The sequence below is a fragment of the Melanerpes formicivorus genome, unplaced genomic scaffold (genome assembly GCF_026170545.1).
Source record: "Melanerpes formicivorus ecotype bairdi unplaced genomic scaffold, bMelFor1.0.p_v2 SCAF_2, whole genome shotgun sequence".
NCBI classification, from domain to species: Eukaryota; Metazoa; Chordata; class Aves; order Piciformes; family Picidae; genus Melanerpes; species Melanerpes formicivorus.
In genome coordinates, this window is record NW_027142354.1 from 19,839,459 (window position 1) to 19,858,115 (window position 18,657).

At 38.7% G+C, this 18,657-nt stretch overlaps 1 protein-coding gene across 7 annotated transcripts in view; it reads right to left on the reverse strand.

Annotated features, from left to right (window-relative positions):
• Window positions 1–679: 679 nt before the first annotated feature.
• UTRN (utrophin) overlaps window positions 680–18,657 on the reverse strand; it is a 389,650-nt gene continuing 371,672 nt past the window's right edge. For 5 of the 7 annotated variants that reach the window (XM_068152489.1, XM_068152498.1, XM_068152480.1 and 2 more), the window contains 6 exons: window positions 16,791–16,949; window positions 16,195–16,438; window positions 7,874–7,982; window positions 6,337–6,423; window positions 3,525–3,547; window positions 680–2,844 (listed from right to left, as the gene is read on the reverse strand). In XM_068152489.1, the coding sequence (XP_068008590.1) occupies window positions 2,836–2,844; window positions 3,525–3,547; window positions 6,337–6,423; window positions 7,874–7,982; window positions 16,195–16,438; window positions 16,791–16,949 (631 nt within the window). In that variant the 3' untranslated portion in view covers window positions 680–2,835. Of the gene's footprint in view, window positions 2,845–3,524; window positions 3,548–4,699; window positions 4,734–6,336; window positions 6,424–7,873; window positions 7,983–16,194; window positions 16,439–16,790; window positions 16,950–18,657 lie in introns of all 7 variants that reach the window. The other 2 variants (XR_010989004.1, XM_068152511.1) reach the window with 2 other exon arrangements.

The following is an 18,657-nucleotide window of genomic DNA, read 5'->3' on the forward strand; positions in this document are numbered from 1 at the left end:
CTTCCCTAAAACTTCTTTATTAAGCAGCCTTTCAAACTGAGGGAAAATGTATTACTCTGACACATTTTACATTTGTTAGAGTTTTTTTAATAAAAGCAGTATTTTAATAAATAGTGAACATGAAAGCTATTGCTGTAAGTAACAGAACTCTTAAGGCTGTGGACTTTCTTTCCTCTTAGACACAGTCATTAATGCAATTTACATTAGCTTAATGCAAATACCTAAAATCAGCACATGGCAGGGCTAGAGCTTACGTTTCCTGACTGAATACCTGATGCTGTGCTTCAGCTAAGCTTGTGGTCTGAATGCCAGCAAAACTTGAAGACTAATTTGCAGTTCTAACACTGGGCAGGGATTCCTGCATTACTGCTGTTTTGTAATACGTACATATCACATATTTGAAAGAAAAGCAGTATGCATCTCAGTGATCAAATTTAGTATCTGTCATGAAACTGAGGATTCCAGACTAAATCACTGCAGATGAAAAACTGGAAAAATTATGCACAGATTTATGAGGAGAAACCACTGCTTAATCCCATTTATATGGATGCAAACCACACTCCAAAAGTGCTAGCACACCGAAATGGACTATCACAGCACTTCTGTGTTAAAATTAGCAATGAGAAGTGCCATCCTTGAAGAGCACCAAACTTTAAAGAACACCATACTTTTGCTCATGTTAATGCAATATATTCCTTTTATTTATTATTGTCTCAGAGGAAGAATGTTACAATGTAGTGTTTGAAGCAGCATTTACTTGGCAGCAGAGGACAAAGGTTGCATACAAACACAGGCAGAAAAACAACTTTATACATAACCTCATATTGAGAACAAAAATAAAAGCCACCAAATTCACTATTGAGACTTTTTTTTTTTACTTATGTATGGGGGTATTTTTAAGGATTCTTTGCCTAGAGAATGATGTAGCTTGATAACAGCAAAGTATTTTGCAGAGAACAGAATATAAAGCTATTTCCAATACTACTCATGAAGATAGGCCTGAGGTAGAAAGGTGGTCATGGCTTTCCTCTTCTGTAAAATGTGGGTTGTTTTTTTTTCTTCTCAAAGTATCTACACTACTTTTTTTAATAGATAAAGCATTTATAGGACCCAGCATCTTCTCTTCCCATTTTGACAATTTTGTTCCACTCACTCAGGAGTAATACGTAGCAGTTATACAGAATTTTTCAGACACTAAGCAAGCCCTACAACACCTTTGAGAGGTAAGTACTATCATCCCCATTTTACAGATGGGAAAACAGAGGCAGAGTGGTTAAATAATTTGCCAAAGGGTTTAGCAAGAACTGGCACCACAGCCAACACTAGAACAGTGGTCAACACTGTGCCTGAATCACTTCTCGAGCAGCAGCAGTCCAGGAGTGAATACTGTGGGTGCAGGACAGTCTAGTTGGTGCCACTTCACAAAACCTAGAGATTCCTGGCCTGCTGTCTTAATGTCCTTTAGTATTTTCCAGCAGCAGCAGAGAATGTACAACTCTTCCAATACCATTTTGCGATTATTTTCTTTTTTTCTTCAGGAATAATTAAGAGCAACACAGTTTAGTGTCTTTCCACTATACATGAAATATATTGCATGCAGTTGTACCAGTTAAAGGTATGTGCTGAAATTAAAGCAAGTGTCCATGCAGTCTTGTAAATTCTGTAAAGGCAGTAAAATATCTTATGATCACCTTAAAACTAGAGATCAGCAGATCAGTTACATAACATTCATGTAATTACATCTACTTAAGGTACATAAATAAATCATTTCAAAGGTAAAGATGAGTTGCAAGATTACAATGCCATATGATAGTATCTAAATGTATTGCAGTTTTGAAGAAAATGTTCCATCACTCATAGTATTGGAAAGGGCTTTCTAATTGTCTCTTCATTTCTAAGAGGCAGACAAAAGAAGGGGATCTCACAGAAATTAGCTTTACTTTACAGACTGCAAATTCTGAAACTTGAAGCAAGTTTGGCACAGTGGGGAACAGCACAGCTTTGTCTCTGAACAAAGTTGGGAAAGATTACACTAACTTAGACCTTACTAAAAACAACTTAAGCTATCATCTAAGTCCTCTTGTGAGCTATCTCCCATTTCAAAGTAAAGTAAGGCTTAAAAAAAACCAATCCTCCAAATGGAGTGTGTTGGCTGGAAATAACTAAAACAAAGTCTAAAATTTCATTTTTGTGTATGAGGATGACGATTATGAGTCAAAATCATAGTTTACCTTGTTTAATGGAGTTGAAACACTGTAACTTGCACCCAATAGCAATTTTTGTTAACCAGTAACGAGAATGCAGATTATGGGAACTTCCTAAGCCAATACTGAAACAAACCAAGGATATTCTGAAATATGTGTGATCAGATGGTTTGCATATAAATAATCAGTATGGAATATTAAATGGGTGAGAATATAACTAAGTGTACTTTACAAGGTAAAAGCAAAGAGCTGAACGGAATGTATCCACGTAACGTTTTGCTTCAAACTCTTTACGCAATTCTCCTGACGATTATCAAAAAGAGGGTGTAGAAAGCCCCCGCCCCTTTCCCCCCGGCTGTATATTTATACAAATCAGTGACAAATACTCCACTGCTCATTAATTTACAGTTGCATAGAAAGGGAAGAAGAAGAAAACCTGGTACTATAAAAACAACATCCTCATCTTTGGGTATTCAGTGTTTTGCTATTTCAAGTCGAACACGCAGTCAGAGCGAACAGCATGTTCCAGGGTCCCATGCAGCCTTCTGATGAAGTGGAACTCATGATCGGCGGTTTGTAGAAAAGGACTCTACTGCACATCAGGAAGCACTGGCCGATGACCAAATGAACTTCACATTGCCTGTCACGATGAGATGCAACCGCGTCAGTACCCCATTAACATGCACAGGAAGCTCTAGCTGCTCTGATGCCATTTTCCAAACCCCCTGCATTTTAAAAATTTTAGAGATATTGGCTCAAGACTCAGCAAATCGCTGAGGAACGCAGCTAAGAGAAACCTCATTTTATTACACTGCAGTGTTTAAAATTCTTGTTGAGTAAGGCCCAGAGGATGTTAGTCTCCAGAGCAGTAAATATGACTTACAGACTCTCCATGTTCTGCACACCCAGCAAAAAAAGTTTCAGCAAGCTACTCTCCTATCTGAAGCCCAAATGGTAAAAATGGAGAGTACAGAGAGTCTGGATTTGGGCTCAGCTCCTTCAAACATGAGGCCTATTTCCATGCTCCTGTTTCATGATTCTGTTTCTGAACAGACAAATGTGCCTTCTCCAATGGTTCTGTAAGGGGAGGTTTGCAGTGAGACCATCTGGGAATCACCCTCTGCCTTTGGTAATGCCTGAACTACCAGGAATTTTCTATTAACTGGGATATTTCAGAATCGAGCCTTCCATGGGTCTAGCATCCAAATAGCCTTGTGAGTTAAAAATACAGGAAAAAAACCTGACCACTTTGCTTAACAGAATTTTTCCACTTGCTTTACTTTGCTTTCAATGATGCAAGTATGTAAACATGTGTCATACCTGTGGTCTGCCAGTGAAACTTGCTGAAAACAGAAGAAAACAAACAGGAACAGTTTAGAAAATTACATGACTGCATCTTGGCAGTTTAAAATCAAAGCCAGCTACGTAAGTACTACAGAAGAACAGAATAAACCTTATCTTAACAAAATTAATTAAGCTACAAGAGTATTGCAATAGCCTATACATAACTGTCTGCATATAAATTTACTTATAACAGATTAATAGCATTATGAATGCGTAGTTGACATGAACTCTTCACTTTTTCACCACTTGTGACCATACAGACTTATGAGTGATGTATTATGACATATCTGTTCAAAAAGCTCTGTTCTGGAACTCACTCAGATACACAGGCAAGACTGCTGCAGTGTTCACACCTGCCTAGTTCTGAGGACCAGTCTCATAAACAAGGAAGGAAAAGAGGCAATACAGCTATAATCAAAAGATCTAAGGGAAAATAAAAAACCCAAACAACCAACAAACCAAAACTGCCACCCTTAATAAAAGTGCTGACCGTACTATATTAACTATTGCTTATAAAAGGGATATTTGGACAAAGCAGAATTACTGATTTCAGGACGAATTATAACCTGAAACCCATAACACAAATACAGCAAATAAGACTAGCTCTATTATATAGATGGGGTAAAAGCAAGACACATGAGGTTTAGATGCTAGTAATTTCTTAGTGAAAGCTGCAGCCAAGGTGCTAGAGACCAGGATTGATGACATTGGGAAAATGTATCTTTTAAAATTTTTTACTAAAATGGACATGATATGTTCAACATGAAGATCACTCTAACAAAATGCAGTTTGTGTATAATTATAAAAGGAAAAGTGTATTATTTAAGGTTAGGAATACAGCGATGCCCTTAAAAGAGATTGTCCAGGGAAGTCCCTGGAGTCTGCATCATTGGCAGCTTTAAAGAACAGGTTAGACAACTGTGGTCCAACAGCCACAGGAAAAGATTATGGACTAAATGGTCTGCCATGGTCTTCTCCAGCAAAACACATAGAGTTTAATGCACTCTATTGAGAAGGCCAGACTAATAATGCTCATTTTAGGCTTCTAAACCAGTATAGGAATCTTACGTGGTTAAAAAAGCTAATGCTAGTAAACATCTCAAGAAAGTGATGTTACAAAATAACTGAAGAATAGAAAACATAAGCAGTACCTACTAATAGAGGCATGCTGGTTTGAATTGATTTCTGCAGCAGCATGTCAATGACAAAACAAAACAAAACACCACACATTAAATTTGGAACTGTGATTTCTTTTAACCTTAAATGCTCAGATACATTTCACAGTATGAAAGGATGTGGAGCTATGGTTTTCACTTGGAATTTCCTCCTGCTTCATTCAGTATATTGTTTCACAGAGAGTACATTTTCACTCCTGTTTCTCCTGATTGTAGAGAATGGCCATCACTATCAAGCTTGCCCCGACACAGGGTGTGACTGTTTGAGCTTTAAAGTCATTTGGGCCAAACGTGCAGGTAGCTGCATACTCCGTATATATATGCAAGACAGGATTTACAAACCCAAGAATTGATACTTGAGTTGCGTTTGCTACTGATGTGTACAGACACACACAGCCTTTGAGCTGTGCCAAGTATCTCCAGTAACTGTTGACTTCAAGAAGAGATACTCCTTAAAATCAAATCCTTAATTTGCAAGATGATGGGCTCTGAGCTATTGAACTGCCTGAAAATGTAGAGGACAACCTTTTTTTTTTTTTTGCTAGATGCTAATTTGCTTTCTCTAAATGTACAAAGTGCATCTTCTGTGATGCAGTTCTTCACAGCCAAGCAATGTACATACAGGAGACAAAAGGCATATTTTAACAGGGTTCACCAAGTTCACGAAACAGAACAGATTTCAGCCTTGAGCCTTCTGCAAGAACTGGGCATAAGCACCCACCCTTTTAAAACTGACTACCATTACTACATTCACTTGAAAGAACTGTTGAAAGTTTAAGAATATATCAGAATTTTCACTACTGGTTTTCTCAGGCAAAAGAGCTGAAGGTGTAAATACATAAGTATTTATGTATGCATTTTAAAAGAAATACACTGAATAACAAAGTTGCCACTTCACTTCCCCTGCCAAAACAAATAATCTGAAGGAAATACTGCTGGAAACAGCTGCTCTTCTGAGTGCAGTGGCATGCTGGAAGAAACAGGATCAGTGAAAATTTATGCCAGCTGACAAAAGCTATGCATAGAAAACTAACTAGTTTTCCTTTTGATCTCTTTTTAATAGACACTGAATAAAATATCAACTTTCAGTGCACTTAAGCAGGAAAAGTTGTTATGTGCTGTGTTACTTCCTATGGCCAATTAGTTTAATAACTACTTTAATAATTAGTTCAAGCAGTCAGGATTTGGCTATGGTCCCTCCTATTGCCTAAGGCCTTTTCCCCAAGTTTTATTAGAAAACCAGCATCCAGAATATCTGAACCTAAATTCACTTAAGTTCTATATAACATTTACATTAGTAGATAACAGGATTCTAGGCCTTTTTTCCTTACATGGGCACAACTGAAAATCCATATGGAGCTATATGCTTTTCCATGTTTCAAGTGAATCACTTCCACTTGAAACATGGAAACAGTTGTTTGTTTACCTTTACAAACAGTGTCTCTAACTGTGGAACTTTAAAGAACAGAATTACATAGCTTGTACATCTTGACAAGAAAACTCATTAGAGAGAAGGTTTTTTTACTAGTCAATAACACAAGAATGACTTTTTTCCTTCAAAAGGTCACCTCAAATTCAGTATTATACTAAGAGGCATAATTTGTTACACTTACAGCAGCAAGCTGGAAATGTGCTGTTAATTTGCTCCATAACATCTGTTAGATCTGTATTGGTATCATGAGGTGGAACTAACAAGTCATCTGCAGACATGGCACAAAAAAGATAATTAACTTAGCAATGAAAGAAAGAATGAAAAAGAATAAAAACAACAACGACATTCTGAGAAGCGTTTTCATCCAACCCTCCTTACATTTCAAGGGAAACCACTATGTGAAGCCTTTGTAAGTTAGTGTGCAGAAACTGTCATTGAGAATGTCAGCTCTGGGAGAGGTGAAAGTTACATTATTGATTTGCAGTAATTTCTTCTATTAAAGCTTAGCATTAAATCTTGGGTGCAGTGGTTAAGAAATAGCCAAGAAGAAGTACGTAAGAATTTACAGTTAAATAAAAGGTTTACAAGATAAGGGATTTATACTCAGTAGCTACTCAGTTAAAATTCTGTTCCATTTTCAGATGATTTGTCATCTAACTTTCAGAGCAAATGCATTATTCTTTTTCTGAATGAAACATTTATCTTTTAGATGGTCTCTATTCAACATACACCAGCAATTTCACTAGTGTTAAAATCCTCCCTTGCAATTCTTTTATTTTTTTACTACTGTTTAAAATTATCCAAGGGAAGAGTTAAGGAATACAACTGGCTCTGTTCCTGGCAGTGTTATTAGACAGCATGTCTTATAAATCTATCATTGCATTAAATCAGAAACTCCATGTTTTCCCTAACAGATTAAAACCAGACATTGGTGCTGAATGAAAAAAAACTTCAGTATGCAAGAGAATATATGTCCCATTTTCCACAGAAATAAAATGATTTCTTAATATAGAACACAAGAGCTTGAAAACAAAACCAGGGAGAAAATGGCACTGAAGATAATTTGCTAAAAATATTTTATTTTCCCCCCAGTTTTGACCATTCACTGGTGTGTAGTTATTTCTGCTAATTCCCAGAGAAATTAATGAATTTTGATATTGGAAAACTTAAAATAACCTTTCAAGAAATACCCTCGGGTACAGAGGCTATACATTTAAATACTGAATTATTCCTAAGGATGTTATGTCTTTGAAGGGTGAGCTCATCAAAAAAGCAGGATAAACAGAGGATACAGAAGAATTTTTAAAGCATCCATCAGGAAGCTTCAATTACATGTTTTGGACATCTGTATCTGACAGATTACTTGGGTGCACGTGTGCATGTGCACTGTAGGACAAACAGCTGTTGGCCATTTCAGTTCAGTGAAATCTTGTTGCCTTTTCAATGAGGATGGCTCTGCCCAGTAAATTCACTTGCTCAAGTAGATGGGACCAAAGAGCCTTTTGACAGAAATCCTTAATTCAGTTACATGGATTCTTGTGATACCACAGCTGTTTGCAAGTGTAGAGAAGCAACAGCTCCAGCTGCAGTCTTGTTTTCAGCAGCATCACAAAGATCAGTTCCTTTTTATTTACAAATCTTTTCAGAATGATGCCAGCAAATCTCTTCAGTGGTCACCTACAGACCCACACAGTATATCACCTGATGGAAACACTTACCTGTCTGATTAAACTGTGAGCTTGTCTCTTGCTCAAGCGGGTAACCGAGGGCAGAATGCTGGGGTGAGGCACAGGGTGAAGAGCCATTAACCCGGGAGTCTGACTCAGGCTATATTAAAAGACAGTAATACACAAATTTAGACAAATTGTATCTACAGAATTTAGTGGTGGGCTTGTATGCAGTCATCCTGACCCTTTCCTTTTTCATGTACTCCTCCTCCTTTCCTCCTGAAAGTTGGCTTAGGTCTATGCTACTGTTGTGGGGTGGGTGACAATGACCAAACCAACAACTTCTTAGAAGAAAATTTATACTTAAGTGTAATCTGCTTAGAGTCTAGTTGATGGTATTATTAAAAACAGTGTTCTACTGCAAGTACATGCTATAGAGACACAATGCCATGGTTTAGTTGATTAGATAGTGTTGGGTGATAGGTTGGACTCGATCTCAAAGGTCTTTTCCAACCTGGTTAATTCTATTCTATTCTTATTCTATTCTTATTCTATTCTTATTCTATTCTATTCTATTCTATTCTATTCTATTCTATTCTATTCTATTCTATTCTATTCTATTCTATTCTATTCTATTCTATTCTATTCTATTCCATTCCATTCCATTCCATTCCATTCCATTCCATTCCATTCCATTCCATTCCATTCCATTCCATTCTAATATTATTCTATTCCAGTCTAATGTTATGTACAACTTAAAACAGTCTGCCGAGGCTCCATCTACACATAAAGGCTATACAATGGTATTACTGGATACATACATATACATACACACAAAGAACATTCAGCTGAAGTTCACAGAATCACAGAGTGGTAGGGCTTGGAAGGGACCTCTGGAGATCACACCTAGTCCAACTCCCCCATTAAAGCTAAGGTTCACCCAGATTAGGTTGCAAAGAATCGCACCCAGGTGGGTTTTGAAAGTCTTCAGAGAAGGAGACTCCATATGTCTCTGGGCAGCCTGTTTCAGTGCTCCATCACCCTCAAAGTAGAAGTTTTTTTCTTAAGTGAAACTTCCTGTGTTATAGCTTGTACCCACTGTCCCTTGTCCTATCACTGGGCATCATGGAGAAGAGCTTAACACAATCCTCTTAGAATAGAATAGAATAGAATAGAATAAACCAGGTTGGAAGAGACCTTCAAGATCATCGCGTCCAACCTATCACCCAACACCACCCAATCAACTAACCCATGTGACGGCGACTCCACCACCTCCCCAGGCAGCCCATTCCAATGGGCAATCACTCTCTCCGTGTAAAACTTCCTCCTGACCTCCAGCCTGAACTTCCCCTGGCGCAGCCTGAGACTGTGTCCTCTTGTTCTGGTGCTGGCTGCCTGGGAGAAGAGACCAACCTCTGCCTGTTTACAACCCCCCTTCAGGTAGTTGTAGAGAGCAATAAGGTCACCCCGAGTCTCCTCCTCTCCAGGCTAAGCAGCCCCAGCTCCCTCAGTCTCTCCTCATAGGGCTTGTGTTCCAAGCCCCTCACTAACTTCGTTGCCCTTCTCTGGACACGCTCCAGCAAGTCAACATCCTTCCTAAACTGAGGGGCCCAGAACTGGACACAGTACTCGAGGTGTGGCCTAACCAGTGCAGTGTACAGGGGCAGAATGACCTCCCTGCTCCTGCTGGCCACACTGTTCTTAATTCAGGCCAGGATGCCATTGGCCCTCTTGGCTGCCTGGGCACACTGCAGGCTCATGTTCATCCTACCATCAACCAGCACCCCCAGGTCCCTCTCTGCCTGGCTGCTCTCTAGCCACTCTGACCCCAGCCTGTAGCACTGCATGGGGTTGTTGTGGCCAATGTGCAGAACCCGGCACTTGGATGCGTTAAATCTCATGCCGTTGGACTCTGCCCATCTGTCCAGCCTGTCGAGGTCTCTCTGCAGAGCCTCTCTACCCTCTAGCAGATCAACTCCTGTCCCCAGCTTGGTGTCATCAGCAAATTTACTGATGATAGACTCAATGCCCTCATCCAGATCATCAATAAAGATGTTAAAGAGCATGGGGCCCAGCACTGATCCCTGGGGGACTCCGCTACTGACTGGCTGCCAGCTGGATGTGACACCATTCACCACCACTCTCTGGGTTCGGCCATCCAGCCAGTTCCTAACCCAGCTCAGAGTGCTGCTGTCCAAGCCATAGGCTGACAGCTTGGCCAGGAGTTTGCTATGGGGGACGGTGTCAAAGGCCTTGCTGAGGTCCAGGTAAACTACATCCACAGGCCTCCCCATATCCACCAGGCGGGTCACCTGATCATAGAAGGAGATCAGGTTGGTCAGGCAGGACCTGCCCTTCCTAAATCCCTTTAGATATTTACATGCATCAGTAAGATCCTCTCAGTCTTCTCTTTTCCAGGATAAAGAGCCCCAAGTGTCTCAGTCTCCCCTCATAAAAGAAATGCTACAGTCCCCTAATTAGCTTCATGGCCCTCCTCTGAACTCTTTACAGTAGCAGATTCAACAGAACTTTGTTAAATCTAAATACCATTACTCCTGCTGACTCTGCTTCTCAGTAGTCTGCAGCACACCAAACTTGCAGAAAAACAGTAATATGTAATCTCCTATGAGAAGGAACTGATCTACTTGGAAGATTGTGTTGTAGGCAAGCTTTTCTGGACTCCTACATGCATCCAAAGAATCAAACATCTATGTTCTACATTACATTTAGTTATAGCCATGTATATGCTTCATACTGAACACAAAATAAGAAAGGACCATAACAATTCTTCACTATAACACCCCAGAAATACTGTAAGGGATCTTGTTCAGGCACTTTTTTCCCCTGCCTTCTCCTTTCTACTTGTAATTCTTTGAGGAAGGGAGTAGTATTACAGTATTTGAGCTTCAGAAATGATTGCTCTGAAAAAAACTCTAACAAAGCATGTGAACTAGTACTTACATATGACGTAGTTACAGAACTTTAGCTGAAATGTTTGCCCTTATCATTTATTCTTTTTATTGCAAATCATCAAATTTTTTCCAAGCACTTGAAGAGTAGATTATTTAAGTGAGTCTGTCAAAAGCAGACACAGAAGTAATAAAAACAACATCACTGCTTTGCAGATCTTTTTGAAACTGGGATTGAACCAGTACCTAGAACAGCTACAAGATGTGATGTATGAGGTAATACACAGAATGGCAGTTAATTTGTGCACAAGTTTGCTCCTCTGCAGCTCACAGCCTTAAGGGCAACATTCCTTATTTATTTATTGTTAGACAATTTCCAGTTTAAAATACATAAAATTTTAATAAAACTGAAAATTCTGGAACAATGAAAGATACTTTTTCTCCCATACATGTTGGGGAGAAATAGAAGGAAAAATTCACTTAAGTGCTGAGCAAATCCTCCAAATCTCTCTCTTTCAGCATGACAATATGAACTTCAAGTTTTGACTAAATGAATAAATCAATAAATATTGCTCTGCATATAGAAAACAAAGAAAACCAGAAATATTTTCAAGCAAGTGAAGGATTTTATGTTCAAGACACTGCTATGCACAGTGCATGCCTAGCAAGCAGTTTTACAACATCCCGTTCAGTATCAGGCTTCAACTCAGCTACAGTCTAGGTAACAGGAGTGTGGTGATTTTAAATAGACCAAGCCTGGGGCAACTAACCCCAGGTAATTCTGTATAGCCAGGACCCTCTGTTCAAGAAGTTACAGCTCTAATGCTAAAGAGAGGAAGCAAACTCTCCGAGGGTTAAAAGTTACTTCAGCATAGAACAAGGTAAACTCCAGCAGCAGAGAGGTTGCTCACCCACCCAATAAACAAATAGAATTTCATCATCCAAAATGCAAACTTGATGTGCAGAGATGACTGAGGAAGGAAAATTGTTGCTGGACTTGACACAAAACTGCAGTTCAGCAACAAGGGTAGCAAGGCATTACAAAGTCAAGACTAATTAGGATAGGAAGATGTCTAGAAACCAAAATGACGTGTTAGTAGTGAAGGCTACTTTGTACCACTTAGGAGTGCTATTGCAAATGACAAAACAGCCTCAGGGTGCATGAGGAGTGCAGTGGTGGGTAAAAATAATGCTTGACTTGAGCACAGTTGCACAACACCTACAAAATCCAATCACCTCCATCATCAGCCCCCTCCAAGCTCCACAAAGTTTATGTATTCTCATCCAAAACAACCCAGCAGACATTCCTTAAGCAGAAATCATAACAAAATAGCCCAAAATATTACTATATGTCTGCTTGCTTCTTCCTGAATAATAATTAAAAAAAAGCAGGGATACCAAGCATGGCTCTCTAGGGATGAGGAGCTAGGAGTTTTCAAACTCCTTTTGTGCAAAACCAAATAACAATGCAGAGGCAGATAAGTTCTACTCTAGAAAACTTGAAAAAGTTGAAGTATTTTTATGTATTACAGCAGTTTTAAAAACATTTCAAAGGAGGTACTTATTTTAACCAATTTTTATATACACTGCCTTATTTCACTGTGTCTCCTCCTGCTGGTGTCTTTCCCAAAGAAAAGCCTGAAGTGCTCTGCAGCTTAATGGATATGTAAAACATACCCATACCTACTCTTCCCTTGATTTCTGTTGCTTTTGGTAAAAAGCCAAACACATGAAACAAACCAAAAAGTTCCCCTCTCCAAACTCTGAATCTGAGGAAATCTCAAATAGGCTAATTCCCTTACCCTATCCATCACAGATGTTTCGTTTGTTGATAACTTGTGTTCCAGACTTACTTTCCCAGCTATAAAAGAAGCAGTTTCCTCTCCTCCTTTCATAAAGCTCTTCTGTTTTCAGATGGAGGGACAGATGCAGTGCCTATTTATTAATGTTTTACAGTCTGATCATATAGCCATTAGAAGCCAGATGACTTTAGCTCCCATAAACTTCAATATCAAATCCAATATGAAACTGCTATTCATGTAGCTCAGACAAACAGAGAAAAATTCAAACAGGCTTTAAATGTCCTTCATAATTCTGCTTTGCACATGCAGTATCTAAAATGGCTGAGGAAGGAGATGAAAATGGATTCTATTTTTTTCCCCCTGTATGATAAACATGTTGGTATCAAATTTGTCACATGCCGGTTCTGTTTCACCTACCTCGTTGGCACTGTAATCAATCAGGCAGACAAAAATGACAGAACTGTGTGACAGCTACCAATCCTTTGGGCTTGCTAAAATATAAATAGTATTGTAACCTTAGAATTGTGACCTGAAGCAGGCAAATGTGCAGTGAGGACACTCATGTATTTCTGCTGAAGGTGCTCTCTAAAGAACATCCTAAAATGCTCTCATCTAGAGTAAACTGTTACTACAGGGAAGTTCTTCTGGAGAAGATAGTCTCTTTTAGATTTAGTGGCAAGTTAGTTACCCAAACAACAGCCAGGAGGCTGAGGGCAGAAAGAAATTAAAAGATTTGCTCTTGACAGAAGAGAGAAACAGTTGACATGAAATGCCTGTCACAGAAAATAAACTGCTGTAAGACAGTTGTGTCCTTCAATAGTAGCAATTATTATATAGCAATTACTAAGTTGTTATATATTTTGACATTGGGACTCATGAAAATCTTCCATGCAAATCATCCATCTCATTAAAGAGAAAAAGTATGCCTTGTATGCACTGAAAAATACTTGAGTCAGATAATAAAAACAAAGGAAATAAATATCCTTAGATCCTCCTCTGGTTTCAGATAAATTCCTCCCCGAGTCAATGAAAGAGTAAAAGACTTTCAACAGACAGTAATGGCCTAGGGGACTGAAAACCAAACATGCTGGAGTGCAGTCATTTTTTCAGAAAGTTAAGGGGGCACTGATGAGATTCAGTGCTGCTTCATAATTGTATTAGTGGTAAAATAAAGAAGTTTCAAAGAATATATACTCAAAATTTGAATTATTTACAAAATCTGAATCCCCATCTTGGTAGTAGGTTCAGAGACCTTGGAGACTGCTTGAAAAGAATCGGCTTAGCAAGAGGTCAAAAAAACCACCCACAGAAACATATCATCCTTTCGCTTGGAAAAGACCTTTAAGATCATTGAGTCCAACCATTATCTAATTCTACTATATATAAATAAAAGATGCATGTAGAAAGTAATATTGAAGTCACAGATATGTTATAAAAATAATAATGTAGACCTTTTCATATACTTGACTTCATACCAGCCACTTCATTAAGACAGGAGAAACAGGAACACCTTAGGAAATGGCACCTGAAACATTCACAAGCCTGGCAAGACTCCCACAGAGGCAGGACATTTTGGACAGAGAGCAAAGGAGCAGCAGTATATAGTAAACGAGGTATACATGATCAGAAATACTGGAAAAGGTCAGCTCTGTTCTACCTTACCCTAACAGATACCACAAGCTGCAAAATGCCTAGAAAAACACAGAGAGAACTGAGAAGAAACTTCTGCTCCTTCACCCACCCATTCAATCACAACACACATGTATACTCTAAAGGTCTTACTAAAAATGTTATAAGAATACTGAATAGATTACAAAATTATAATCTTTCATTGGTTTTGCAGAACTTCTGTGTTTCTGTTCTACAGCTATTTCTTTGCAGATTTTAAAGCCCACTCTGAAACACCCACTACTGGCCACAGTGCTCAAGATACTCATGCATTATTTTTAAGAGTTTCACCAATTGTTATCTTCCCTGTTACATTTTAAGCTACTCAAATATTGATTAAAGATGCTAGAATAACACTAATGACAACAAAACCACACTGCTAGAGGACTAGAGAAGCCATTGGAACAAATGCATATTAAAGTTAGTCAGTCAGCCTAGAAAAATGACAAAGTCAGCCAATGAAACACATAAACATATTTTTATCATTGTAATGAGAGTATCATCTACAGCAGGAACTAATGTCATTGTGATACCTTGTTCATGCAATGTTTCTTGGCTTAGTGAAATCCTCCACCATGTACACCTGAGTCACAGAAGGCTGGAATCACTTGACTTACTGTACTCTGCCCCAAGTGCGAAGATCAGTTAGGAGAAAACGCTCATCCAGATTTATTTTCCTCAAACTGACATCTCTAACACTTTGTAGTTGTTTCTGCTGTTATTTTTATAATCTAGATGTGCATATGCTGCCTTCAAAAACAATCAACTTTTTCCCCCAAAAAAGAAACCCTACAGTCACTAGCTAATGACATTTGCTAAAAGGCTTTTGCCTTCAGCAGTTACTTGTGAGCAGATAATCTTCCTGTAGCTCATGAGTTTAAATATACTACTTGAGGAACTGGATTCATAGAATGCATTTTCTTTGGCATGCTATGAAAGGTTTCAGTGACAAACTGTGACAACAAAACCAAATTACTTAAGGAAAGATTGGAAAATTGAAGTCAAATACAGGGTGAGTGGCACCACGATTTGGAATAGGGTATGTATTTTCTTACCCCTGCTTTTTAATTAATGAAAAAATGTTGCCCTTGTGCTATTCTCAATGTTTTAGAAGTTACCAACCCTGTGCAACACTAAAGGCTTGGGGGAGAGTGGCTGGAAAGCTGTCTAGTAGAGAAAGACTTGGCAGTGCTGTTTGACAACTGATTGATTATAAGCCAGCAGTGTGCCCAGGTGGCCAAGAAGGACCAAAATATCCTGGCCTGCACCAGGAACAGTGTAACAGGCAGGCCCATCATGTAATTGTCACCCTGTACTCAGCACTAGTAAGGCCACACCTTGAGTACTATGTTCAGCTTTAGGGCCTTCGCAACTAGAAAGACATTGGGGAATATGTCCAAAGAAGGGCAACAAAGTTGGTGAAGAGTCTGCAGAACAGATCTAATGAGGACCAGCTAAGGGAACTGGGGTTGTTTAGTCTGGAGAAAAGAAGGCTGAGAGGAGACCTTATTACTCTCTACAACTACCTGAAAGGAGGCTGAAGCAAGGTGGGTGTTGGTCTCTTCTCCTTAGTACCAAGTGATAGGACAAGAGAAAAATGCCCTCAAGTTGCACCAGAGAAGGTTTAGATTGGATATTAAAAGAAAATAATTCACTGGAAGGGCTATCAAACCCTAGAATAGGCTCCCGAGTGAGGTGGTTGAATCCCCATCCCTGGATGTGTTCAAAAGATGCACAGATGTGGTGCTAAGGGATGTAGTTTAGCACCAAACTTGGCAGAGTTAGATAATGTTTTTATTCAATGATCTTAAAGGTCTTTTCCAGTCAAACTGGTTCTCTTTATCATCTTGTCCTCATTTGACTTTCACCATAGCTTATACTAGAGAGTAGGAAAAATATGTCTTCATGGTAGAAATGATAAGAATGCCTCTGTTCCACCAAGAAATCCATCACAAAAAGCTAACATAAGAGAAAGACATCACTGTACATATACCTGGTCAAGTAGCTGACGCAGACGGTGAAGCTGAGACTCCAGTTGTTTATTGTGGTCTTCCAATATTTGCATCCTTGCTTCCAGGCGACCTTTATGTTGTCTCAGGAGTTTAGCTTCAGCAATGAGCTCTGCATCTTCAGAAGCATGCTGAGGTGACACAATAGAGTCAGGAGGTGATGCAAGAGGGTTTATTCCTCTCCGAAGATGTTGCTCCTTTAGTTGTTCATATTCTATCTTCAGGCTCCTGGGATATTGAAAAGAGGAGAAGAATGATGACTTATCAAGCAAATTAAAATAAAAAACTTCCTTAGATCAAATAATGGTATTATCACCTCCAAGAACACAAGTAACTCATGCAATGTCTTGACTTGTGGATTAGGGGAAAAAATACAAGACACTAAAGTAGAGGTGAAACTAAGGTATTTTATCACTGACCCACCCTCTTCTACCTAACAGCCTATGTAGGACCATATGCCTTGATTGATTTTCTTTGGCTAAAACCATGACTCAGAGATTGATCTCTTCTCATCACCGACATCCATACACAGCACATGCTGCAGTTAGAATTCAGACATCAAGTAGGATGATTACGAAACCTTTGCTCTTCCTCAAGGTCAGCAATAATGCGCTCCAACTCTCCTCGCTCTTCCTTTTCAACTGACTTGAGTATTTGAGCAGGACTCTGTGGCTGGCTCACAGGTGATTCTCCTCCCAGCGTCTGACAATACTGCTGGATGAGGGCATGCTCATCCTCTCTAGAGCAAAGACAAAACCCAGGCAGTTCATTATATGCAAAGTATTTGTTTTCCAAGTAAAAGTGCAATGAAGCTTTTCAAATGACTTCTAGAAATTTCCTGTCAGTCAGTTTAACATCTTTCATCACAAAAGAAACAAATCTACAGTCTTCATCTGAATGAATAGTAAACCCAGTTATTTAGAAATTTATACCTTGGAAGAAACAGAAGTTATCTCTATGGAGACAAATACTCTATAAATATATAGCTGCACAAGAAAAATATATCTGGTGTTTTACAGGCCATGCACATGGACTGGGGTTTTTCTCAGTAATAAATTCAGGCTCTTGGGGTAAATGGAGGAAATGAGTGTGACAGGAACAAAAGAAAGTTGCAAACACTCTGTAAATGGAAGACTTCCACTTAAAAGCATTACCAGTGTTAGGAGCAAGACAAAATAACTATAGATGAAGTAAATACTGATTCCTTGTGTCTCCCTCTTGGAAAAGTATTTCTATTATGCAAAGTGATTTGGTTCTTTAAGTACTTGAGAAAACCTTTTACTGAAGACTAATCTTAATGTAGAACAACACCAACCTACTTTTTTCCCCCTTTTTATTCTACTATATGATTATTTGTCAAGTTATGGGCACAGCTTTCTTTCAGGGATACTACCATTTGTACCTGCACAGACTTAACTTTTCCCCTATGCTCATCTTCACTTGTGAGGTCTTCTTTAAAGATACATATGTTTTTGCATGAATTAAAGATGACGTGAAGGAAAAACATTTTTAGTCAATGTATTTATACCAGAAGTCTCAAGCATGAGAGCCTTATAATGTTTGTCGAGAAGGTGGGTATACTACAGTAGAGACTATGTTGTTGTTTGGTTTTGGTTTGTTTGGGGTTTTTTGCTACCTACAAATATTTTTCCAATTGAGGAAGAGGCATATTTAATGGAAGGTTAGAAAATGCTTAGTTAGGGTGATAGGAGTAATAGTTCATATTCAAGGCAAAAGATAGTTAAAACCTATTAAATTTCTTTGGTGTTCTTAATCAAATGGTATATTGCCCACACATCTGAAAAAAACCCAAACCCTCATGATGTCAACTATCAGAAAAAGTTCTTTTATTGTCATTCCAATGTAGAAGACTTCATGTACTCTTTGAAATATGAAGTGTGCTAAAAGTATTGTTGATGAACTTGTGAACCTGACAAAACCAAAGCAGTAACTTTCCAATATTGAGTGCAAATATGTCTCTGTTCTAGGATCACAGTAGACTGAAAGACACTTGAGTACTGATAAAAATAAGATCACAGAACAGAATTCCAATTATAAGAAGGAGAGAATTTAATTTCAAAACCAGTAATCATTTCCTGCATGTTCAAAAGAATACCACAAGAAAATGAGACTTTTCTCTGATAGGTTTACAGCAGGGGCAACTGAACTGAAAAAAAAAAAAGTACATCCAAATTTCAAATTCCTCCTTTAAATTCAGTCTCTACAGAATGATTACAACATGTTAATCTCTATGTCAAACTGCATTTAAACAATAAGAATCAAGCTGAACTATAATCCTAAATTCCTAGTGTCCCAGCTGTAGGGAACTTACGATCCAAACTGGGATCCAAACTTAGCTCTGTAAATGCCTGGAGAAATTGCTTCTAAGTATTAAGCCCAGGGAAGTGGTTGCAGACATGGCATTCAAGGATATGGTTTAGTGGTGG